The sequence below is a fragment of the Colobus angolensis genome, unplaced genomic scaffold (assembly GCF_000951035.1).
Source record: "Colobus angolensis palliatus isolate OR3802 unplaced genomic scaffold, Cang.pa_1.0 Scaffold282, whole genome shotgun sequence".
Taxonomy (NCBI): Eukaryota; Metazoa; Chordata; class Mammalia; order Primates; family Cercopithecidae; genus Colobus; species Colobus angolensis.
The window spans coordinates 78622-100380 of NW_012116066.1; the positions used below are offsets into that span (position 1 = coordinate 78622).

At 40.7% G+C, this 21759-nt stretch overlaps 2 protein-coding genes across 4 annotated transcripts in view; one reads left to right on the top strand and one right to left on the bottom strand.

The window, feature by feature from the left end:
* Nucleotides 1-14821, top strand: part of NKAP (NFKB activating protein) — an 18565-nt gene extending 3744 nt beyond the window's left edge. The window contains exons 2-9 of one of the 2 annotated variants that reach the window (XM_011948666.1): nt 985-1065; nt 3126-3196; nt 3380-3520; nt 5259-5322; nt 7482-7591; nt 7689-7764; nt 9506-9655; nt 14481-14821. In XM_011948666.1, coding sequence (XP_011804056.1) covers nt 985-1065; nt 3126-3196; nt 3380-3520; nt 5259-5322; nt 7482-7591; nt 7689-7764; nt 9506-9655; nt 14481-14655 — 868 coding nt within the window. In that variant the 3' untranslated portion in view covers nt 14656-14821. The remainder of the gene's footprint in view (nt 1-984; nt 1066-3125; nt 3197-3379; nt 3521-5258; nt 5323-7481; nt 7592-7688; nt 7765-9505; nt 9656-14480) is intronic. The other variant, XM_011948667.1, reaches the window with a different exon arrangement.
* Nucleotides 14822-18847: 4026 nt separating this feature from the next.
* Nucleotides 18848-21759, bottom strand: part of AKAP14 (A kinase (PRKA) anchor protein 14) — a 51715-nt gene continuing 48803 nt past the window's right edge. For both annotated transcript variants that reach the window (XM_011948668.1, XM_011948669.1), the window contains 2 exons: nt 19605-19657; nt 18848-19060 (listed from right to left, as the gene is read on the bottom strand). In XM_011948668.1, coding sequence (XP_011804058.1) covers nt 18961-19060; nt 19605-19657 — 153 coding nt within the window. In that variant the 3' untranslated portion in view covers nt 18848-18960. The remainder of the gene's footprint in view (nt 19061-19604; nt 19658-21759) is intronic.

Sequence of the window (21759 nt, forward strand, 5' to 3'; positions counted from 1 at the left end):
TTTTTTTTTTTTTTTTTTTTGAGATGGAGTCTCGCTCTGTCTCCCAGGTTAGAGTGCAGTGGCGCGATCTTAGCTCACTGAAACTTCCGACTCCTGGGTTTAAGCGATTCTCCTGCCTCAGTCTCCCTAGTAGCCAGGATTACAGGCATGCGCCACCACGACTGGCTAATTTTTCTATTTTTAGTAGAGACGGGGTTTCACCATATTGGCCAGGGTGGTCTTGAACTCCTGATCTCAAGCAATCCTCCCACCTCAGCCTCCCAAAGTGCTGGGATTACAGGCATGTGCCACCGTGCCGGGCTGCAAGACCTCATCTCTACAAAAAATAAAACACTTTTCTTTCGGGCTGGGTGTGGTGGCTCACAGCTGTAATCCCAGCACCTGAGGTGGATCACCTGATTGAATTGAACCCAGGAGGTGGAGGTTTCAGTGAGCCAAGATCGCGCCACTGCACTCCAGCCTGGGCGACAGAGCAAGACTCCGTCTAAAAAAATAAATAAATAATAAAATAAAATAAAAACTTTTCTTTCATTTTCAGAACTTCAGTTGTTTTCTACGTCTAATGCATCATTTTTACTTTCTTCATTAATTCCTCGGTTTCTGAAAACTGAAGGTTGGACCAAATCAAAAGAGACTTCTCTTCACCTTCCATAAATCTATAAACAAATGAAGTTACTTACAAATGTGAAACTGTTTCTGTCACATATTACAGATGATGAAATGAGCAATTAAGAGCTGTGTCATGCATTCAGCGGAATGGATGCACTTGACAGTCTCCCAGGCCATCATTTCTATAGTCTGTACCATTTGATAGTATCATCAGAACATCGGACTTAAGTGATGAGTTTACATTTAAACCAAGTTTTTATTCATGTTTAAAATATAAGGGGAAAAAAGGCTTAACTAGACTCCTATTGAATTTGATTATATATTTAGGAAACAACTCAGCCATTGAGTTATAATTTACATATCTTTATCTGCTAGGAGATTAAGTGAGAGAGAGAGAATTGGAGAATTGGGAGCTCCTGAAGTATGGGGACTTTCTCCAAAGAATCCTGAACCAGAGTAAGTGGTTAAAAAATATATTTTTAAATGTTATAATATGTGTTTAAATCCTGAGTCTATTATCAAAATGTTTAAGTGAAGAACTTTAAATATATCGCATTTTTCTTTCTTGTGATTTATATTCATCTACCCCTTACATTTTAAAAACATAGAACATATCTAAAGATTAAAACATGTTGCTAGTAGATTTTAGCATAATCTAAAATAATTCATGAAGTATAAATTTTCTATTAATAGGAGGGTTCATTGTTAAATAATACACATTATTTTGAATTATTTTTTCTCAACTAAGTGGCAGATTGCGTGCCAGATATTAGCATTACAAAGAGTTTTTTGTTTTTGTTTTTGTTTTTGTTTTGAGATGGAGTCTTGCTCTGTCACCCAGGCTGGAGTGAAATGGTGCAGTCTCAGCTCACTGCAACCTCTGCCTCCTGGGTTCAAGTGATTCTCCTGCCTCAGCCTCCTGAATAGCTGGGATTACAGGCACCTGCCATCACACCTGGCTAATTTTTGTATTTTTAGTAGAGACGGTGGTTTTGCCATGTTGGCCAGGCTGGTCTCGAACTCCTGACCTCGTGATCCGCTTGCCTCGGCCTCCCAAAGTGCTGGGATTACAGGCATGAGCCACTGCACCCGGCCTACAAAGAGATTTTTTAAAATGAATATACCAGTATGGTTTTGTTTGGTTAATATTCCAGTTCCAATACTGTCTGCAGGCTTAATGCTTTTCCTTTTTGCTTATTTCTTTTATCTTTGATGCTACTCATATGTTTCTTCTTCCCTATTTCTGTGCCAACTTTAGGTTGAGTTGAGACAATGTGTTTGACAGGTAAACCTGTAATTTGTGACTGAATAATAAAGCATTATTATCTGAAACTTTTTCTTACAGATACCTTTAGAAAATGCTTGAAGAGGCCAGGTGCAGTGGCTCACATCTGTAATCACAGCACTTTGGGAGGCCAAGGCAGGTGGATTCCTTGAGCCCAGGAGTTCAAGACCAGCCTGGGCAAATAACGAGACCCCCATCTCTATTTAAGAGGGAAAAAAAAAAAAAGAAAATGCTTGAAGAACCTGAATGCATTGAATTAGAGTTGGAAGGAACCCTAAAAATAGTTTTCTTTCTTTTTTTTTTTTTTTTTTTTTGAGACAGAGTCTCACTCTGTCACCCAGGCTGGAGTGCAGTGGTGCGATCTCGGCTCGGCTCACCGCAACCTCTGCCTCCCAGGTTCAAGTGATTCTCCTGCCTCAGCTTCCCGAGTACCTGGGATTACAGGTGCACTTCGGCTGATTTTTGTATTTTTAGTAGAGATGGGGTTTCACCATGTTGGTCAGGCTGGTCTTGAACTCCAGACCTCATGATCCGCCCACCTCGGCCTCCCAAAGTGCTGGGATTACAGGCGGGGGCCACCACGCCTAGCCAAAATAATTTTCTAGACAATATTTAAATTACTCCAGGTGTGATCTTCAGAGGAAAATATTATATGACATGGAAACTCCTTTTCTAAACTATTGTAGAATTTAAATAATACTCATTTTCAGAATTCTCTGCAACAGAACAAAATCTCTTTAGAGTGTAGTTTGTTAGGTTTTTGTTCTGAGGAGATAGAACAGTTGCTGCTTTACCATTTGTCTTTTACATGCTTAAAATAAAATTATAAAGTCTTTCTTCAGCCTTCTTATATCCTGTTTCTTTAATCTTTCCTATGGTTCCTGTTTCTCTACTTTTTCCCTATGGTTTTTTATGAAAATATAAATCCTCCATGCTACTTTGTTTAAATAGCACTCTGTAAACTCTAAAGTGTTATGCAGATGATAAGTTATTTTATTATTACAAAGATGGTAGACCCTTGAACTGCACGTTTACGAAAGTAATTCAGTGCTTGCTTTGTTGTTTTGTTTTTTTGATTCCCAAGTTCTGCCTTAGGATCTCCAATGCTTGCTTTTAATGGTTCTTGGACAATCAATGCTGTTATTGAAAAATTTGGAGTTCATATTTCTATACTCCATGGTCCATATCTCATCACTTTCCTAATTCTTATAACCATTTTATTTAAATTCAGTTCTGATGAACATACACCAGTGGAGGATGAAGAGCCAAAGAAAAGCACTACTTCAGCTTCTACTTCAGAAGGTATTAAAAAAAAAAAAGGATATTTTTTAAATACAGAGCTATTTTATTGAGAGATTTTAAAAAATCAGTTTGTAAATAGTTGAACATTAGACTTTGCTTTTACTCAAATTGCCCATCGTCTGTTTCTTTTGATGTTCAGAAATACTTTTATAGACTATAACTTTTTTATTTGTATTTTCTTAGAAGAAAAAAAGAAGAAGAAGAAGTCTAGCCATTCAAAAGAAAGGTCCAAGAAAAGGAGAAAGAAAAAATCATCGAAAAGAAAACATAAGAAGTATTCTGAAGATAGCGACAGTGACTCTGATTCTGAAACAGACTCCAGTGGTAAGAAAGCCAACAGCATTCTGTAAGCCTTGCTTCAAAACTAGTTTTACTTCTTAAAACTTATTTTAGAAGAAGGTTCCTGGAAACAATAATAATACTGAAGATTTTTTGAACACTTGCTAACCTTGTGCCAGGTACCCCAATAAGCACTTTATATTCATTATTGCCATTTAATCCATACAATAACTGTAGGGTACATCTTATAGATGAGGAAAAGGAGACAGAGCAGATTACAAGTACTATCCCTAAGGTCACACCGTTTGGATTCAAACCTAAGCAATCTGACTCCGTATTGGGATTGGTTGTGCAAAGTTTTACAAGGCCCATGGCACCAGACCAAGTCAGGGGGTTGGGCTGTACCAAAGTAAGCCTTACAGGGCTGCATCAGCCCAGTGGAAGGACTCTTTTGTTTAATTCTCGTGCCCAGTGAGCACCTCTGTACAGTTTTCAAAAAGGTATGCCATAAAGTGCCTACTTCTTGCTGGCTGCCTATTTGTGGAAGGCACCCAATCTGCGGTAGTGCATCACAAAAAGTCTCTTTTTTGTACTCTCTCCTGTCTGATGATTGACCAGAAGGTGCCTCCTCTGAGGTTAACACATTACACAAAGATTCACCTTCCTCTGATATCGCCCAAGTTTCCTGGCCCTCCTTGTCACTTCTCTTCCTCAATGCTGGAAGACAGAACTTTCAAATATTTCTGTATGCATCCCTTAAAAAGAGGCATTTTTTTATACTTAACTACAACACTATCTCATACAATAAAATTAGTAATAATACCCTATATCACCAAATACCTACTTAATAATCCTTCAATAGCACTCCATAGCCTTCAGGGTGAAGTTCAGACCCTGATTCACTTCTCTCTAATCACATATACCCTGTTACACTCTCTTGCAGCATCCTCTGTAATCTGAAAACTACTTTCTGTCTCCTCAGTATTCCGTGTTCTTTCTCTTAATCGTTACTTGGTAGAGAGGCCCTCTGCCTACAATGCCAGTCTCTCCCTCCATCCAGCTTGGTTTACTCATTGCACCAATGGGCATACGTTACTTTTGTAATCAAAGAACTACTTTAAGAGTCACCTTTCCTTATCAACCATTCCTCAGCCACCCTCCCCAAATCAGTCTGATTTTGAGACTCCTCTGTGTGTCCAGGTTCCCCAAGCTTCCCTCTATCACTCCAGATTGTATTGATCTCTTTACCTGTCTCCTCCATTAGACTGAGCTCCGGGAAAGTATTCTCTCTCCCCGCCTCCAACACACACATAGTTTTCTTTCCCTTTTTATTATGAAAATATTTAAATATTCAGAAAAGCGAAGAGAATAGTATAATACCATATACTTATCACCTAGATCTGGCAGTTGTTAGTATTTTTACATATTTGCTTCAAATACGGGCTTTTCACTGAGATAGTCAAAGTTAATTACAAATATTCTCACACTTTCACCCTAAATATTTCTGTATGTGTCCCGTAAAAAGAGGCATTTTCCTACTTAGCCACCACACTATCTCACACAATAAAATGAATAATAATACCCTATATCACCAAATACCTAGTGACTTTAATTTCTATGTTCATAGTACCTCCTACAGTTCCTGACAAATAGCAATAAATGTTTCAATTAGGCAATTTCTTTGTAACAATAAATGGGACAGCAATAGGGTAGTTACCTACTCAAAAGTACTATGATTTTAGAGTTAAATTTTTTCTTAATTGTAATGTGCTTTAATTTGCAGATGAAGATAACAAAAGGAGAGCAAAGAAAGCCAAGAAAAAGGAAAAGAAGAAGAAACACAGATCGTCAGTTTTTTAAGTTTTATTATGGAAAATTTCTTTTCTTTTTTTTTTTTTTTTTTTAGAGAGTCTCACTCTGTTGCTCAGGCTGGAGTGCAGTGGTTCGATCTCGGCTCACTGCAACCTCTGCCTCCCAGGTTCAAGCGATTCTCATGTCTCAACCTCCCTAGTAGCTGGGATTGTAGGCATCCACCACCATGCCTGGCTAATTTTTGTGTTTTCAGTAGAGATGGGATTTCACCATGTTGGCCAGGCTGGTTTCGAACTCCTGACCTCAAGTGATCTCAAGTGATCCTCCCACCTTAGCCTCCCAAAGTGCTGGGATTACAGGTGTGAGCCACCACACCCGACCAGAAAATTTCAAATGTATATAAAATTACATAAAATAGTATAATGATCCCTCCTGCACCTGTCATGCAGTCTAAATAATTATCAACTCATGGTCAGTATCTGCCATCCATCATTTATTTTGGAACCAATCTCAGATATCATTCCATCCATAAGCAATTCAGTACCTTTCTCTAAAAGATAGGCATTCTTTAAAACGAAACAAAACAAAACAAAAAACTGGCCAGACACAGTGGCACATATCTGTAATCCCTGCACTTTGGGAGGCCAGGCAGGAGGATCGCTTGAGTCCAGGAGTTCAATACCAGCCTGGGCAACATAGCTAGACCCTGTCTCTATATTTAAAAAAAAAAAAAAAAACCCATAACCAGAATGCTACTATTGTGCTTAAAACATTTAATAATAATTCCTCAATTCTCAGCCATTTTTTCTGTAGTTTATTCCAATTAGGATCCAAATAATGTCCCTAAATTGCAATGACTGTATTCTTATGGTTTTTTTGGCATGTTCTGTCCTCCGTATTTCTAATAGATTGATACGTCTAGAGGCCTGACAAGGTTCAGATTTGAGTTTGGAGCAAGAATACTTCATAGGTGGTGCTGTGTACTGTCAGGAGGCAAATAACGTCTGGTTGTCTCTTTTTATCATATTAACAGCCATTGATGGTCATTATCTCGATCCATTATTTCATTAGGGGTTGTAAAATGGTGATAGTAATCCTGGCTTTATCCTTCATTTATTAGGCGAATAATTCTTTAAGAGAAACTTACCCTCATCAACTATTTAGATACCCTGAAATACAGTTTATATAGTAAGAGCAGGATAATTGCTTGATTGTTTTTGTTTTATTACTTTTCAAACAATGAATTGAATTTTTTAAAAGTTTTATGAACCCAAGGATTTAAACGTATTTGACATATTTTAATCCATTACACATAAAATTGTTCATAATGTTCAAATTGTTGGGACTTTTTAGGCTGTTTTCTTTCTGTTGTCTTTCTACAACATCAGAACTGTATTTCATTATTCCCTTTAGTGAATTTTTTTTTTTTTTTTTGAGACTGTGTCTCACCCTGCCACCCAGGCTGGAGTGCAGTGGCACGATCACAGCTCACTATAACCTCAGCCTTCCAGGATCAAGCCATCCTCCCACCTCTGACCCCACCTTCCCCATACCTGGGACTACAGGCGTGTGCCACCACACCTGGCTAATTTTTATATTTTTTGTAGGGACACAGTTTTGTCATGTTGCCCAGGGCTAGTTTCTAACCCCTGGGCTCAAGTGACCTACCCGCCTCAGCCTCCCAATGTGCTGGGATTACAGGGGTGAAACACGACACCCAGCCTCCTTTAGTGATAATTTTTATAGCAAAAGATGATTTGGTTAAATAAGAATAGTTTTTAAAAAAATTGTTTAGAGACAGTGTCTCGCTCTGTTGCCCAGGCTGGAATGCAGTGGCTAATCATAGCTCATTGAAGCCTTGAACTCCTGGGCTCAAGTGATCCTCCCTCCTCAGCCTCCTGAATAGCTTAGACTACAGGTGTGTGTGCCATCACACTCAGCTACTTTTTTTTTTTTTTTAATAGAGACGAGGTCTTGCTATGTTTCCAAGGATAAGTTAGAAGCAGATTTTTTTAAGTAAAATTATCTTGCAAGTTTGAATACTCTGGGAACTCAGATTATTTTATTGTCACCTTTTTTTGCCTTGAAAAATTAAGATATATAGTCACCAGTTCAAAATTTAGAAGGGAAAAGAAAAGATGCCCTCTAACATAGGAAGATTAAGTGAATTTGCATCAAATTATAATCCCTATAGAAAGAAATATAAGAAAAAGAAGTCTAAGAAGAGCAGAAAAGAGTCCAGTGATTCAAGCTCTAAAGAATCCCAAGAAGAGTTTCTGGAAAATCCCTGGAAGGATCGAACAAGTAGGTTCTTCTGATAGACTTTAACTCAGAACAGATGAAACGTTAAAGTAACCAATTAGTCAGAATGTGAATGTGTGTCTTAATATCTTTCATGCAGAGGCTGAAGAACCCTCAGATTTAATTGGCCCAGAGGCTCCAAAAACACTTACCTCTCAAGATGATAAACCTTTGAAGTAAGTAGCAGTGTGTTTATAATATCTAAAGTACCTTCCAAAAAGTCTGGTTCTAACTTACCTTGCCAAGCTTATCTGACTCTGTTCCCTTATATCTACTTCAGGTTCTGGCTGAGCTTGACTACTAAATATTCCCTGTGCTTAATGTGCACTTTGCAACTTTTATGCAGTGTTCAGCTTATTTCTTCATCCAGTATGCCTTCCCTTCTTTTCCCTGCCCTTTGTTTTCTTCCTTATCCCCAGTTTCTTCCTGTTAAAATCCTTACTATCCTTCGAAGCACTTTTCAAAAGGAGATACATATACTGATTCCCAATACTTCCCCTCCACAAGTAGGTGTGATTTCTATTTCTCTTTGATCCTCACAGAATTTTTTATTCCTTTTTTTCTCTTATTTTTTTTTTACCAGCAGAATTTTTTTTTTCTTTTTTTGAGACAGAGTCTCGCTCTGTCGCCCAGGCTGGAGTTTAGTGGCGTGATCTTAGCTCAGTGTAACCCCTGCCTCCCAGGTTCAAGCGATTCTCCTGCCTCAGCCTCCTGAGTAACTGGGATTACAAGCATGTGCCACCACACCCGGCTAATTTTTTTGTATTTTCAGTAGAGACGGGGTTTTACCATGTTGGTCAGACTGGTCTCAAATTCCTGACCTCATGATACACCTACCTCAGCCTCCCAAGGTGCTGGGATTACAGGCGTGAGCCACCACACCTGGCCTAGAATTTTTTGTTTGTTTTGTTTTGTTTTTTTGAGATGGAGTCTCTGTCTCCCAGGCTGAAGCGCAGTGGCGTGATTGAGTTTCACTCCGTCGCCCAGGCTGGAGTGCAGTGGCATGATCTTGACTCACTGCAACCTCCGCCCCCCAGGTTCAAGTGATTCTCCTGCCTCAGCCTCCCAAGTAACCAGGATTACAGGCGCCTGCCATCACGCCCGGACTAATTTTTGTATTTTTAGTAGAGATGGGGTTTCACCATGTTGGCCAGGATAGTCTCGAACTCCTGACCTCAAGTGATCTGCCCGCTTCAGCCTCCCAAAATGCTGAGATTACAGGCAGCAGTCACTACACTCAGCCTGCTTTGGATTTTTTTTTTTTTTGAGACAAAGTCTCGCTCTGTCGTCCAGGCTGGAGTGCAGTGACACGATCTCGGCTCACTGCAACCTCCACCTCCTGGGTTCAAGTGATTCTCCTGCCTCAGCCTCCTGAGTAGCTGGGACTACAAGCATGCACCACTATGCCCGGCTAATTTTGTATTTTTAGTAGAGACGGGGTTTCACCATGTTGGCCAGGCTGGTCTCGAGCTCCTGACCTCAGGTGATCCGCCCGCCTCGGCCTCCCAAAGTGCTCGGATTATAGGCATGAAACGCCGTGCCCGGCATACTTTGGATTTTTTAAGGGGAAAAGGGAAAGGGAATCAGCTGGAGCCAGAACCAGTAATGACAATACCTGTAGGGATAAATTAATCCATAATTGTAAACTATGAATCTATACTCACATCAGTTCTTTTTTTCAAAATATGTCTGCATTTCTGGGTTGGTTGTGTAGGTCATAGTGCAATGCAATATTTAATACACTAATTAGGATAAAGCAATTCACATTGAGCTTCCTAGCACACTACTGCTGAGCATTGTTACTCCTACTCTTGTCTGAGAGAAAATGTGGGGTTTTTTAGTGCTCTCTTTAGATTATGAGTTTTTAATATTAAGATGATTTAATGGACCTTTTCTGAATTCTGAATTACTTTGTAGCTATGGCCATGCTCTGTTACCTGGTGAAGGTGCAGCTATGGCTGAATATGTAAAAGCTGGAAAACGTATCCCACGAAGAGGTGAAATTGGCTTGACAAGTGAAGAAATTGCATCATTTGAATGCTCAGGTTATGTAATGAGTGGTAGCAGGTATGTTATTGGCATTAAGCTGAGTTTCCATGATTAGATCTTCTTTTTTACTACCAGAATTATATTTTCATAAGTGATTCTCATTAAGTGACTGTTTCTTATTAAAAGTAGAGTATAAATATTGGTTTGATATTAGTTTTGTTAGTATAACATGGTTTTCTGCAATTCCAAGTATATATGCAACTCAGCCTCAAACTCAGCTATATCTCTGACTTCAAAGAATCAGTCTTTCTAATGTCCTTTCCTAGTTGGTATTTGGGTACAGATATTTTATCCACTGGAGGATATAGTTAAATTCAGCTATTTATCACTGTCCCATGAGGAATGTAGCAGTTAGGGAAATATTTTCGCAAGACAGTGTTTCCTGGTTACAAGTTTGTCTCCAGTTCTTTATGGACCCAGGTTTCTGAGACTGAATAACAGAAAAAGATGATAAAAGACATTGGTCAGCTGAGAACATGTCCTGGCTAATAAATAAATGAATAAATATATAAATTTTAAAAAGACACTGGATTCAGCATGGGGAAACGAATATAAAATTAGGAAAGGGAAAAGTTCCAGGAAGAACCAGGAGAATGAGCTAATAGGGCAGGAGTACTTAGATCAAATTGAATTTTGGATTCTTTAAAACTTGATAAACTTTTTAAAGTAGATAACTATTTTTAAATGACATTGAAGGCAAATATTTGCAGAAACCCTGAAGCACCTCCAGAATCTTGTAATTCTGAGGACCAATATTTGAAGTATTACATTGGAGGACCCATGCAGTAAGGCAAGAAAAAGAAATTAGAGACACAAGGATTGGAAAGGAAGGCCGGCCACGGTGGCTTATGCCTGTAATCCCAGCACTTTGGGAGGCCAAGGCAGGCTGATCACTTGAGCCCAGGAGTTCAAGACTAGCCTGGGCAACATGGTGAAACCCATCTCTACTAAAAACACAAAAATTAGCCAGACGTGGTGGTACACAGCTGTAATCCCAGCTGCTCAGGAGGCTGAAGCAGGAGAATCGCTTGAACCCAGAAGGCGGTGGTTGCAATGAACCAAGATCGCACCACTGCATGCCAGCCTGGAGAGTGAGACTTGGCCTGAAAAAACAGTAATAATAATAATAATAAGGATTGGAAAGGACGATATAACAATGTCATTTTTTATCCAGGCGCAGTGGCTCATGCCTGTAATCCCAGCACTTTGGGAGGCATAGTCGGGTGGATCACCTGAGGTCAGGAATTCAAGACCAGCCTGGCCAACATGGTGAAACCCCGTCTTTACCAAAAATACAAAAATTAGCTGGGCATGGTGGCGGATGCCTGTAGTCCCAGCTACTCAGGAGGCTGAGGCAGGAGAATCACTCGAATCCAGGAGGCAGTTGCAGTGAGCCAAGATCATGCCATTGCACTCCAGCCTGGGTGACGAGTGAAACTCCGTCTCAAAAAATAAAGTGTCATTTTTTTGTGAATGACACTGTAAATGATTTGATTGTTTACACAGAAAATCCCAAAGAATCTCCAGATAAATTATAAATAAGAGGAGTGTTTAACAAATGGTTGGATATAAGGTTAATACACAAAAATCCATTGCATTTCTATTTACCAGCAACAGATAACTAGAAAATGTAACTAGATAAGAAGAAAACAACATTTGTAATAGTATCAGAGAATATGAAGGACTTCAGAATAAATCTTAACAAAAGATGCCCAACACTCTGTGAGGAAAACTATAAAACATTATTAAGAGATTGTATATTCAGTACAGTTCCAATAAAAATGAATTTCATTTCTATTTACCAACAGCAGAAACCTAGAAAGTTTATAACAGTGTCAGAATATGAAGGACTTAAGAATAAATCTTAACAAAAGATGCCCCAGGTTCTATGGAGAAAAATGTAAGACTTGGTCTGTATATTCAACAGTTCAATCAAAATCACAACATAGTTTTTCATGAGACTTATTCAACTGGTTCTAAAATGTATATATTACACTAAAAGGACAAGAATAGCCAGGTCACTTCTGAAGAAGAAGAGCAAGAAGGTAAGATTAAAGAAAACTTAAATAACTGGAGAGATACCAAGTTCATGGATAGGAAATCAATATTGTAAAGTTGTCAGTTCTTCCCAAATTGATCTTTATATTGAATACAGTCCCAATCAAAATCACAACACAGTTTTTCATGAGACTTAATAAGCCAGTTCTAAAATTTGTATGTTAGACTAAAAGGACAAGAATAGCCAAGTCACTCCTGAAAAAGAAGAGCAGGAAGGTAAGATTTCCCCTACAAGATAGGAGGATTTATTATGAAGCTTACAGCACTTTAGAAAGCATAGGAGAACAACTGAATTGTTCAATGGAATAAAATTCAGGCCAGGCGCAGTGGCTCACGCCTGTAATCCCAGCACTTTGGGAAGCTGCGACGGGTGGATCACCTGAGGTCAGGAGTTCAAGACCAGCCTGGCCAATGTGGTGAAACCTCATCTGTACTAAAAATACAAAGATTAGCTGGGTGTGGTGGTGGGTGCCTGTAGTCCCAGCTACTTGGGAGGCTGAGGCAGGAGAATCACTTGAACCCATGAGGCAGAGGTTGTAGTAAGCTGACACCTCGCCATTGTACTCCAGCCTGGGCAACAAGAGCGAAACACTATCTCAAAAAATAAAATAAAATTCAGAGCCCAAAGATACATGTTTGGAACTTCAGTGTATGAAAGAGATAGCACGTCAGATCAATGGGGAAAGAAAGAAACATTCAGTACATGAAATAGGAAAGAAATGGTTATTCATATGAAAAAAGATGAAAGTAGGACCCTGTATCACCAAATATAAAAAACAGTGCAGCAGCCAGGTGCAGTGGCTCACACTTGTAATCCCAGCACTTTGGGAGGCCGAGGCAGATGATTCACTTGAGGCCAGGAGTTCAAGACCAGCCTGGCCAACATGGTGAAACCTTGTCTCTACTAAAAATATAAAAAGGAGCTGGACGTGGTAGCGGGTGCCTGTAATCCCAGCTACTCAGGAGGCTGAGGCAGGAGAATCGGTTGAACCTGGGAGGCAGAGGTTGCAATAAGCCGAGATTATGCCACTGCACTCCAGCCTGAGTGACAGAGGGAGGCTCAGAAGTTAAATCCACTGACAAAAACTGCTCTTCAATTATAGATTTAGACTTGGTTCTTTTTTTTTTTTTTTTTTTTTTTTGGAGACCTAGTTTCACCCTTGTCCCCCAGACTGGAGTGCAGTGGTGCAATCTCAGCTCACTGCAACCTCCGCCTCGTGGGTTCAAACGATTCTCCTGCCTCAGCCTCCCGAGTAGCTGGGATTACAGGCACTCGCCACCACACCCAACTAATTTTTGTATTTCTAGTAGAGACGAGGTTTCACCACGTTGGCCAGGCTGGTCTTGAACTCCTGACCTCAGGTGATCTGCCCGCCTCAGCCTCCCAAAGTGCTGGGATTACAGGCGTGAGCCACCGTGCCCAGCCTAGACCTGGTTTTTTTGGTTGTATGGTAAAGTAGAACCTTGAAGGAAGTTCCATCTGATTAATGACTAGTTAAATGTTTTATCTATCCTGCTATCAATTCCACAAAGGCAAATGGATATATCACCTAGGAAGTTTAATAATTTGACCATTTCTGGTTGTTTTACTGGAAACAAATTAGACATATACCCTTACTATTTGAAATTAATGATAGCGGCCGGGCATGGTGGCTCACACCTGTAATCCCCAGCACTTTGGGAGCCGAGGCGGGTGGATCACCTGAGGTCAGGAGTTCGAAACCAGCCTGGCCAACATGGCGAAACCCCATCTCTACTAAAAATAGAAAAATTAGTCAGGCGTGGTGGCACACACCTGTAGTCCTGGCTACTCAGGAGGCTGAGGCAGGGGAATCACTTGAGCCCGGGAGGCAGAGGTCGCAGTGAGCCAAGATTGCGCCACTGCACTCCAGCCTGGGTGACAGAGCCAGACTACATCTCAAAAAAAAAGAAAAAAAAAAAAAAAGGATAGCATGTACTATGTTGACAGGATATCAGAGAACATTATTTGAATAGTGGAAATGAATCAAAGACATATCAGGGCCGGGCACGGTGGCTCACGCCTGTAATCTCAGCACTTTAGGAGGCTGAGACAGGCGGATTACTTGAGGTCAGGAGTTCGAGATCATCCTAGCCAACATAGTGAAACCCCGTCTCTACTAAAAATACACAAATTAGCCGGACCTGTAATCCCAGCTACTCAGGAGGCTGAGATAGGGGAATTGCTTGAGCCAGGGAGGTGGAAGTTGCAGTGAGCCAAAATTGCACCACTGCACTCCAGCCTGGGCGACAGAGCAGGGCTCCGTCTCAAAACAAAACAAAAGGCCGGGCGCGGTGGCTCAAGCCTGTAATCCCAGCACTTTGGGAGGCCGAGACGGGCGGATCACGAGGTCAGGAGATCGAGACCATCCTGGCTAACACAGTGAAACCCCATCTCTACTAAAAAATACAAAAAAATAGCCGGGCGAGGTGGCGGGCGTCTGTAGTCCCAGCTACTCGGGAGGCTGAGGCAGGAGAATGGCATGAACCCGGGAGGTGGAGCTTGCAGTGAGCCGAGATAGCGCCACTGCGCTCCAGCCTGGGCGACAGAGCGAGACTCCGTCTCAAAAACAAAACAAAACAAAACAAAAGGACGTGTTAGGCAGCTAAAATATTAATAAATGATCTTTTGGAAATTTAACCCATTTCGAAAACAGTTTTTATTTGTCAGCTGTTAAATAGGCCACTCTGGGTAAGAAAGGATTAATGAGGTTGTACTATGAAAATAATTACTGAGAAATTAAGCCAAAAATAAAATTCTCTCCAGGCATCGCCGAATGGAGGCTGTGCGACTGCGAAAAGAGAACCAGATCTATAGTGCTGATGAGAAGAGAGCCCTTGCATCCTTTAACCAAGAAGAGAGACGAAAGAGAGAAAACAAGATTCTGGCCAGTTTTCGGGAAATGGTTTACAGAAAGACCAAAGGGAAGGATGACAAATAAGGATTTTCTGATTGTCCAGAAGACATTTTTAACAACAAAAAAGAAAGTCTGGGTTCCACACATACATAGAAAAAGATTATTATGTTCTGAGAAAGCTTTACAGTGCTACTGTGCCTTCTATTTAATTCTTTCAGTCCTTCAATAAAAAGCTGCTTATTGATATAACTTCAGCAAGTTCTTTGGGTTATTTTGGATTGACCATAATAACTTTCTGGTTTAAAAATTCAAATTATGGGGGACATGGTGGCTCACGCCTGTAATCCCAGCACTTTGGGAGGCCAAGGCAGGGGGATCACTTGAGGACAGGAGTTCGAGACCAGCCTGGCCAACATGGTGAAACCCTGTCCCTACTAAAAATACAAAATCAGCCAGGAGTGGTGGCACACACCTGTAGTCCCAGCTACTCAGGAGGCTGAGGCAGGAGAATTGCTTGAATCCAGGAGGCAGAGGTTGCAGTGAGCCGAGATTGTGCCATTGCACTCCAGCCTGAGCAAGAAGGGTGAAACTCTGTCTCAAAAAAAAAAAAAAAAATCCAAATTATGATTAAAATCCTACTGTACTGGAGGAGGTGGCATGAAAAAAAGTGTTAGTGAGATGAGAAACTTCAATCTCACACTATGAGACAGTGCTACTATTAGCTCTTAGGTGATGCCTGCCCCACTCCCACCTCTACCCCAACTGAACTTTTAGGAAATTATCACTCCTCTGTGTTGAATGTGTTACAAGTGGACTTGATAGAAACATATAGGAGGCCACTTTTGTTAACAAAATGAAGACATTGCTGCGAAAAGCAAATCTGGAATTTGAAAACTGACTTGTGTACTATAATATATGATCTGCCCTGGAAGTAATGGGTTTTGATTTAAGTCCCTACCTCCACTCTAAAACCAACAAACAAACCAAAAAGCAAACTAACCCACAGATTTGTTGAATTGAAAATGTGAACATTAGATATTTTAAATTGTTTCTTTTTTGAGATGGAGTTTCGCTCTTGTTGCCCAGGCTGGAGTGCAATGGGGCGATTTCGGCTCACCACAACCTCCGCCTCCCGGGTGCAAACAATTCTCCTGCCTCAGCCTCCTGAGTAGCTGGGATTACAGGCATGTGCCACCATGCCCAGCTAATTTTGTATTTTTAGTAGAGATGGGGTTTCTCCATGTTGGTCAGGCTGGTCTAGAACTTCCAACCTCAGGTGATCTGCCCGCCTCGGCCTCCCGAAGTGCTGGGATTACAGGCATGAGCCACCGCGTCTGGCCTAAATCCTTAATAAGTTACTTAAAAATGGTTCTTTCAAATATAAAGTCTTAAGAAGTCTACTCTTATGCCCATGTAAGTACTTTATTTCAATCTGAGCTGATAGGAGCTTGAGGATAGGATGACATCCAAAAGAATAGGAGTTCTGATAAGGAAAAATATAACGAGTCAGTATTTTAGCTTAATTGTTTCATAAGAGAACAATTAAGCTAAATGATTTTAAATATTTTTAACTGTCTTTCATATACTAAGTAGATTTCATTTTATACACTGTTAAACCTGTTTATTTTTAAGTTGGGGAGAAATGGAAAATTGTGGGACTCTGATATCATGATCTTGTTCCTTCGTTTATTTTGTTCAATTTTGTTTAGGTCAGAAGAGTGAATGGGGGAGGGAACCCTGAAAGTTTTGGCTGTTTTCGTTAAGGTTGGTTTTCTGTTTTCTGTTTTTTGTTTTTTGAGATAGAGTCTCACTCTGTCACTCAGGCTGGAGCCCAGTGGTGCGATGTTGGTTCACTGTAACCTCTGCCTCCTGGGTTCAAGTGATCCTCCCACCTCAGCCTCCCGAGTAGCTGGGATTACAGGCACTCACCACTCCACCTAGCTCATTTTTGTATTTTCAATAGAGATGGGGTTTTGCCATCTTGGCCAGGCTGGTCTCGAATTCCTGACCTCAAGTGATCTGCCCGCCTCAGCCTCCCAAAATGCTAGGATTACAGGTGTGAGCAACCGTGCCTGGCTGTTTTTGTTGAGGTTGTTTGATCTGCATTATTATTACATGCCTATGATAAATTTAAATTACCTGGGTGATAAGGACATTCTGATTATACTATTGTAAAATGCCCTCTTGCCTTATATTTTTAAGTGATTGTTTTTCAAGTGTTTAAATAAGGCAGTCATATTTCAAAGTATAGAGCAAAAGTTTTTTTATTATTATTTTTGAGACAGGGTCTCCCTCTGTCACCCAGGCTAGAGTTCAGTGGTGCAATCCCAGCTCACTGCAACCTCTGCCTCCTGGGCTCAAGCAATCCTCCACCTCAGCCCCCTGAGCAGCTGGCACTACCAGTGTGCACCACCATGCCTAGCTAATTTTTGTATATTTAGTAGAGACGGGGTTTAACCTTGTCGCCCAGGCTGGTCTCGAACTCCTGACCTCAAACAGTCCGCCGCCTCGGCCTCCCAAAGTGCTGGGCGTGAACCACCACACCCAGCCAAAAGTTTTATTATTAAATAGTATTAACAGTCATAAATACTATTAAATATATGTTCCAGGAAATGTCTACTTTTAACCCGCAACTACTGAAATAAAGAGCATGTAGCGACATTAATGACCCCTGAATTTCTGTTTATTTATACCTAATCATAGTTGCTGCCTAGCCTAATAAATCTGTAGTTTTCAAAAGTTAAAAAGAAACTAGTTCCCAAAGTTTTGAATCTCAATCCATCTACTTCCCTGAATAATAAAACCTGAATTTTGTAATACGCACTTAAAAATTTTATTCTCAGCCGGGCATGGTGGCTCACGCCTGTAATCCCAGCACTTTGGGAGGCCGAGGTGGGTGGATCATGAGGTCAGGAGATCAAGACCATCCTGGCTAACACGGTGAAACCCCATCTCTACTAAAAATACAAAGAATTTAGCCAGGCGTGGTGGCACACGCCTGTAGTCCCAGCTACTCGGGAGGCTGAGGCAGGAGAATCACTTGAACCTGGGAGGTGGAGGTTGCAGTGAGCTGAGATCACGCCACTGTACTCTGGCTTGGGAGACAGAGCCAGACTATGTCTCTAAATAAATAAATAAATAAATAATCTCTAAGGACTTTTTTTTTTTTTTTTTTGGTTACTGGTTCCTAGAGATGAAATGATTATGTTCTCCTATTTTCAGTAGGCAAGGTAGTTTAAATGCAGAAATTTTGTGATATAGGAATATTGTGACATCAAGAACAGCTTCATTGGCATATTCTTTGGGAAAGAGGCAGGAAGAATAAAACGGCTAAAAGTATTTTATTTTCAGCTCATGAGTGTTGTTACTGCTTCAAATTGTGTTTAGTCACCTGAGCCATAAATCAGTTATAGTAGGGCTATTGTATTTTAAATATATTTTTTGTTTTCCAAGGAGACTTACCTAGTTTGCCACCTCCTTGCCTGTTGCTCTGATATGGTTTTCCCTCCTTTTTTTATTTATTGCACAAATTTCTTACAGTTAAAAAAGAAGGAAAAATTTCAGTACTGTATCAATTGTCTTTCATATTTTGTGTTCTTCCTTTCCAGTGCTTTTCTATGTAAATAAGTATTCTGATGTACTTGTAAGTAATCACTCAGAGCATAATGTAATTTTGTCTTTGGTGTCTTAAAATTTTGCAGCCGGGCAAGAGAGGTTCACAGGGAAGGTAGGAACAAGTGATTATTCAGTGTGAGGATGGGAAGAAGATCAAAGATAAGTAAGGGCAATGATTGAATCCTTCCCGTGTCATTGCCCCTAGTCCCCAAGCCACCCTCCTGCCATCATGAGTATAGTGGTGTATTATAGAAGGCAGCATGCCCGGTTTTCCAGTTTCAAAATATATTATTTAGCAGTGAGGCTTAACTCCCAGTAAATGAAAGAGTCTGTGAGTAGGGGAACCCTTCAGACTGGTTATATTATGAGCTGTAGAACTGTTGCCATTTTGTTGTTCCCCAGTTGTGCCCATAAAGAGATGTGTCTGAGCTTGAGACTTAGGCTCAGATGGGGAACAAACAGCCAAGGACCAACCTTAGTTTGGTCCGATAGGTGAATTTTAGCAACTCTCTAAACTCAGCTCTATACCTGTAAGACTCAGAAGTGATGCATATAGTGACAGAAAAAAATATTTTAGAAAATATAAAACAACTTACTGGTTATTCTGCTAATGTGATAGAGGTTGCAGAATGGAAAATGAATGAATGCAAAAAAATACAGCTGGATTGTGTGCCACAAGTTTATTACTCAATAAATATTCTGTGGTTTGATGTGCTGTATTGTATTTTTAATATATCCTGATGAGAAAAACAATCCTAAGACATCCTGTAAGAATCAGACACGATTGAATAAGAAGGAGAACGACTCCATGAAACTGTGTTTGGCATCAGTAAGATTCTTCTGCCAGTTTTCTCGAAAGCGAACCATTCCTGGTCTACAGAGGAAGAAAAACAAACACTTTTAAAGTATTTTTAAATCAAAAGCTTTTAAAATCAAACAAAGGGGATTTCCTATTTACTCTTTTATATTCTTAGTAAGCAAGAAGCCTCTTTTATTGGTGGGGGAGGGGAGGTAGCTAGGGTTCTCTATATCTATCCTTTACTGTTTCTTAAGCCCAGTCAATGAAAGGATTAATGAGCTTATATGTAAAGATACTTTAAGAAAGCTGCTATAAAAGGAATTATTATACATAAGTTAATTTTATGTGATATTGAAGTTTTCCATAGAAACAATAGACATGACCCACTTTGTCCCCACCCCACTGCAGCAACTAATCCTCAAGCTTATAATGAATGAAAAAGCAGACACTAAGAAAAATAATTTTCCAGAACAATTTCAGCCCATTCTAATGGGGTTGGTGGTCCAAAGAAGAAAAGTGACCATTACATGAACTATCTGTTGTTGTGCAACTGATGGATTCCTGGAGTGTGATGACCGTTCTCCCACCCTTTTAAAACAAACCTCCAAATGTTCATTACCTGTGAACTAATGCTTGGTGGTCACCTACATAAAAAACACCAATGGGTGCATCCTAAAAAAGAGAAGGACAACTGTTACCCCAGACCAGTCATACCAACTCTTTTTGCTTTTTTCGAGACGGAGTCTTGCTCTGTCTCCAAGGCGTAAGTGCAGTGGCACGATCTCAGCTCATTGCAACTTCTGCCTCCTGGGTTCAAGTGATTCTCCTGCCTCAGCCTCCCAAGTAGCTGGGTTCATAGACGCCCACCACCATGCCCAGTTAATTTTTTTATTTTTAGCAGAGCCAGAGTTTTACCTTGTTACCCAGGCTGGTCTTGAATTCCTGACCTCAGGTGATGCGCCCGCCTCGGCCTCCCAAACTGCTGGGATTACAGGCATAAGCCACCGCGCCCAGCCCAATCATACCAACTCTTAATTCCTTATTCCCTACACTTGCCCATATGCATACTCTTGAATTTCTAGAATTCATCTTGCTTATGAATTGGGATTCTATAGGTGATAGTTTTTTGTCACTTTAAACCTCTGTTCCCCAAAATATCTTTTTGACAACAAATACCTTAAGAATCTTTACAAAATTGGAAATAAGTTGGGACAGGCTTGTGCTCCTCATTAATAGGAGTGTAAGTCCTTAACCTTCTTTACATGCTCCACTTTACTCAACTGACAATCTCTACCTCTTAGGAATGGCGTGAGAATGAATTAATATAGATGAAAAGGTTTGAAACATTTTTAAAGCAGCATAATCATGTAGGTTGTAATATTGTCTCAGTAGTCCCTCCCATCCTCGCCTCCAAAATTATACTTGGAATTTTGAGCAAGAGCCATTCTTCCAAGACCTCTCTCTGTGTGGTCTCTGGTGTAGTCTTGTTCCCTTCCACCAAGCTCACTTCCTGACCTCTGACCTGGCCAGTTAACAAGACAGCTGGTAGAGGGATATATGACCAGAAGTAAGATCTCCACATATTGCACCTCTTTAGGTTACCGCAGGTTCCAAACGCTCTGAATAGGCGTTTGTACTAGGATAGGATGCATATAGGACATAGATGGCTCACTGACTGTGGTCATATACAAAGCCTTAACATCAGGCCAAGGTGCAAATAACTTTTGGGAAAGGATGGGAAGGCAAAGAGGAAATAAAATGTTTATGTCTGTTGTGTTTCAGGCATGCTTGGTACCAGCCCTGCTCCTCTGATGACCATTCCCCTAGATTCATGGATGTTATTTTGGCTCTTTTCACACCAGCTATCAAGTTAACATATTTCTTATTCATGGTCTACTTAGTGGATACCAGCAATCATTCCCTCAAGTATTTATTGAGTGCCTACTATTTGCCAGGCCTTGTTTTACAGGAAGACAAAAATCCCAGCCTTCATGGAGCTTACATTCTGGTGGAGGGAATAGACAATAATCAAATAATTATAGGGCTGGGTGTGGTGGCTCATGCCTATAATCCCAGCACTTTGGGAGGCCGAGGCAGGCGAATCACCTGAGGTCAGGAGTTCGAGACCAGCCTGGCCAACATGGCGATACCCCATCTCTACTAAAAATACACAAATTAGCTGGTTTTGGTGGCATGTGCCTGTAGTCCTAGCTACCCAGGAGGCTGAGGCAGGAGAATCACTCGAACCCAGAAAGCAGAAGTTGCAGTGAGCCAAGATCACACCACTGCACTCCAGCCTAGGAGACAGAACGAGACTCCATCTAAAAACAAAAACAAAAGCAAAAAACAATTATATAGAATATGAAAAGGTGGTAAGTGCTATGGAGAAAAAGCATAGGAAAGTGAGTGAAAGAGGAAGTGAGGGAGCAGGCAATTCACATGCCTGGGGAGAGTGTTCTCGTCAAAAGAAACAGCAAGTGCAAAGGCCCTGAGGCAGGACTATACCTGACTTATTTGAGGAGAAGCAAGATCAGAATGGCCAGAGCACAGTGAGAGGGAAGGAGTAGTGGGAAAGCATAAGTAACAAGGGACCAGATCACACAAGGCCTTGTAGGCCCTTACTACTGAAAGCTGGTCTCTAGGCCTGCAGCCTCAGCATGGCCTGCGAACTTGTTAGTTCTGCACTCCAGCCTAGGAGACAGAACGAGACTCCATCTAAAAACAAAAACAAAAGCAAAAAACAATCTCAAGCCCTACCCCAGACCTGCTGAATC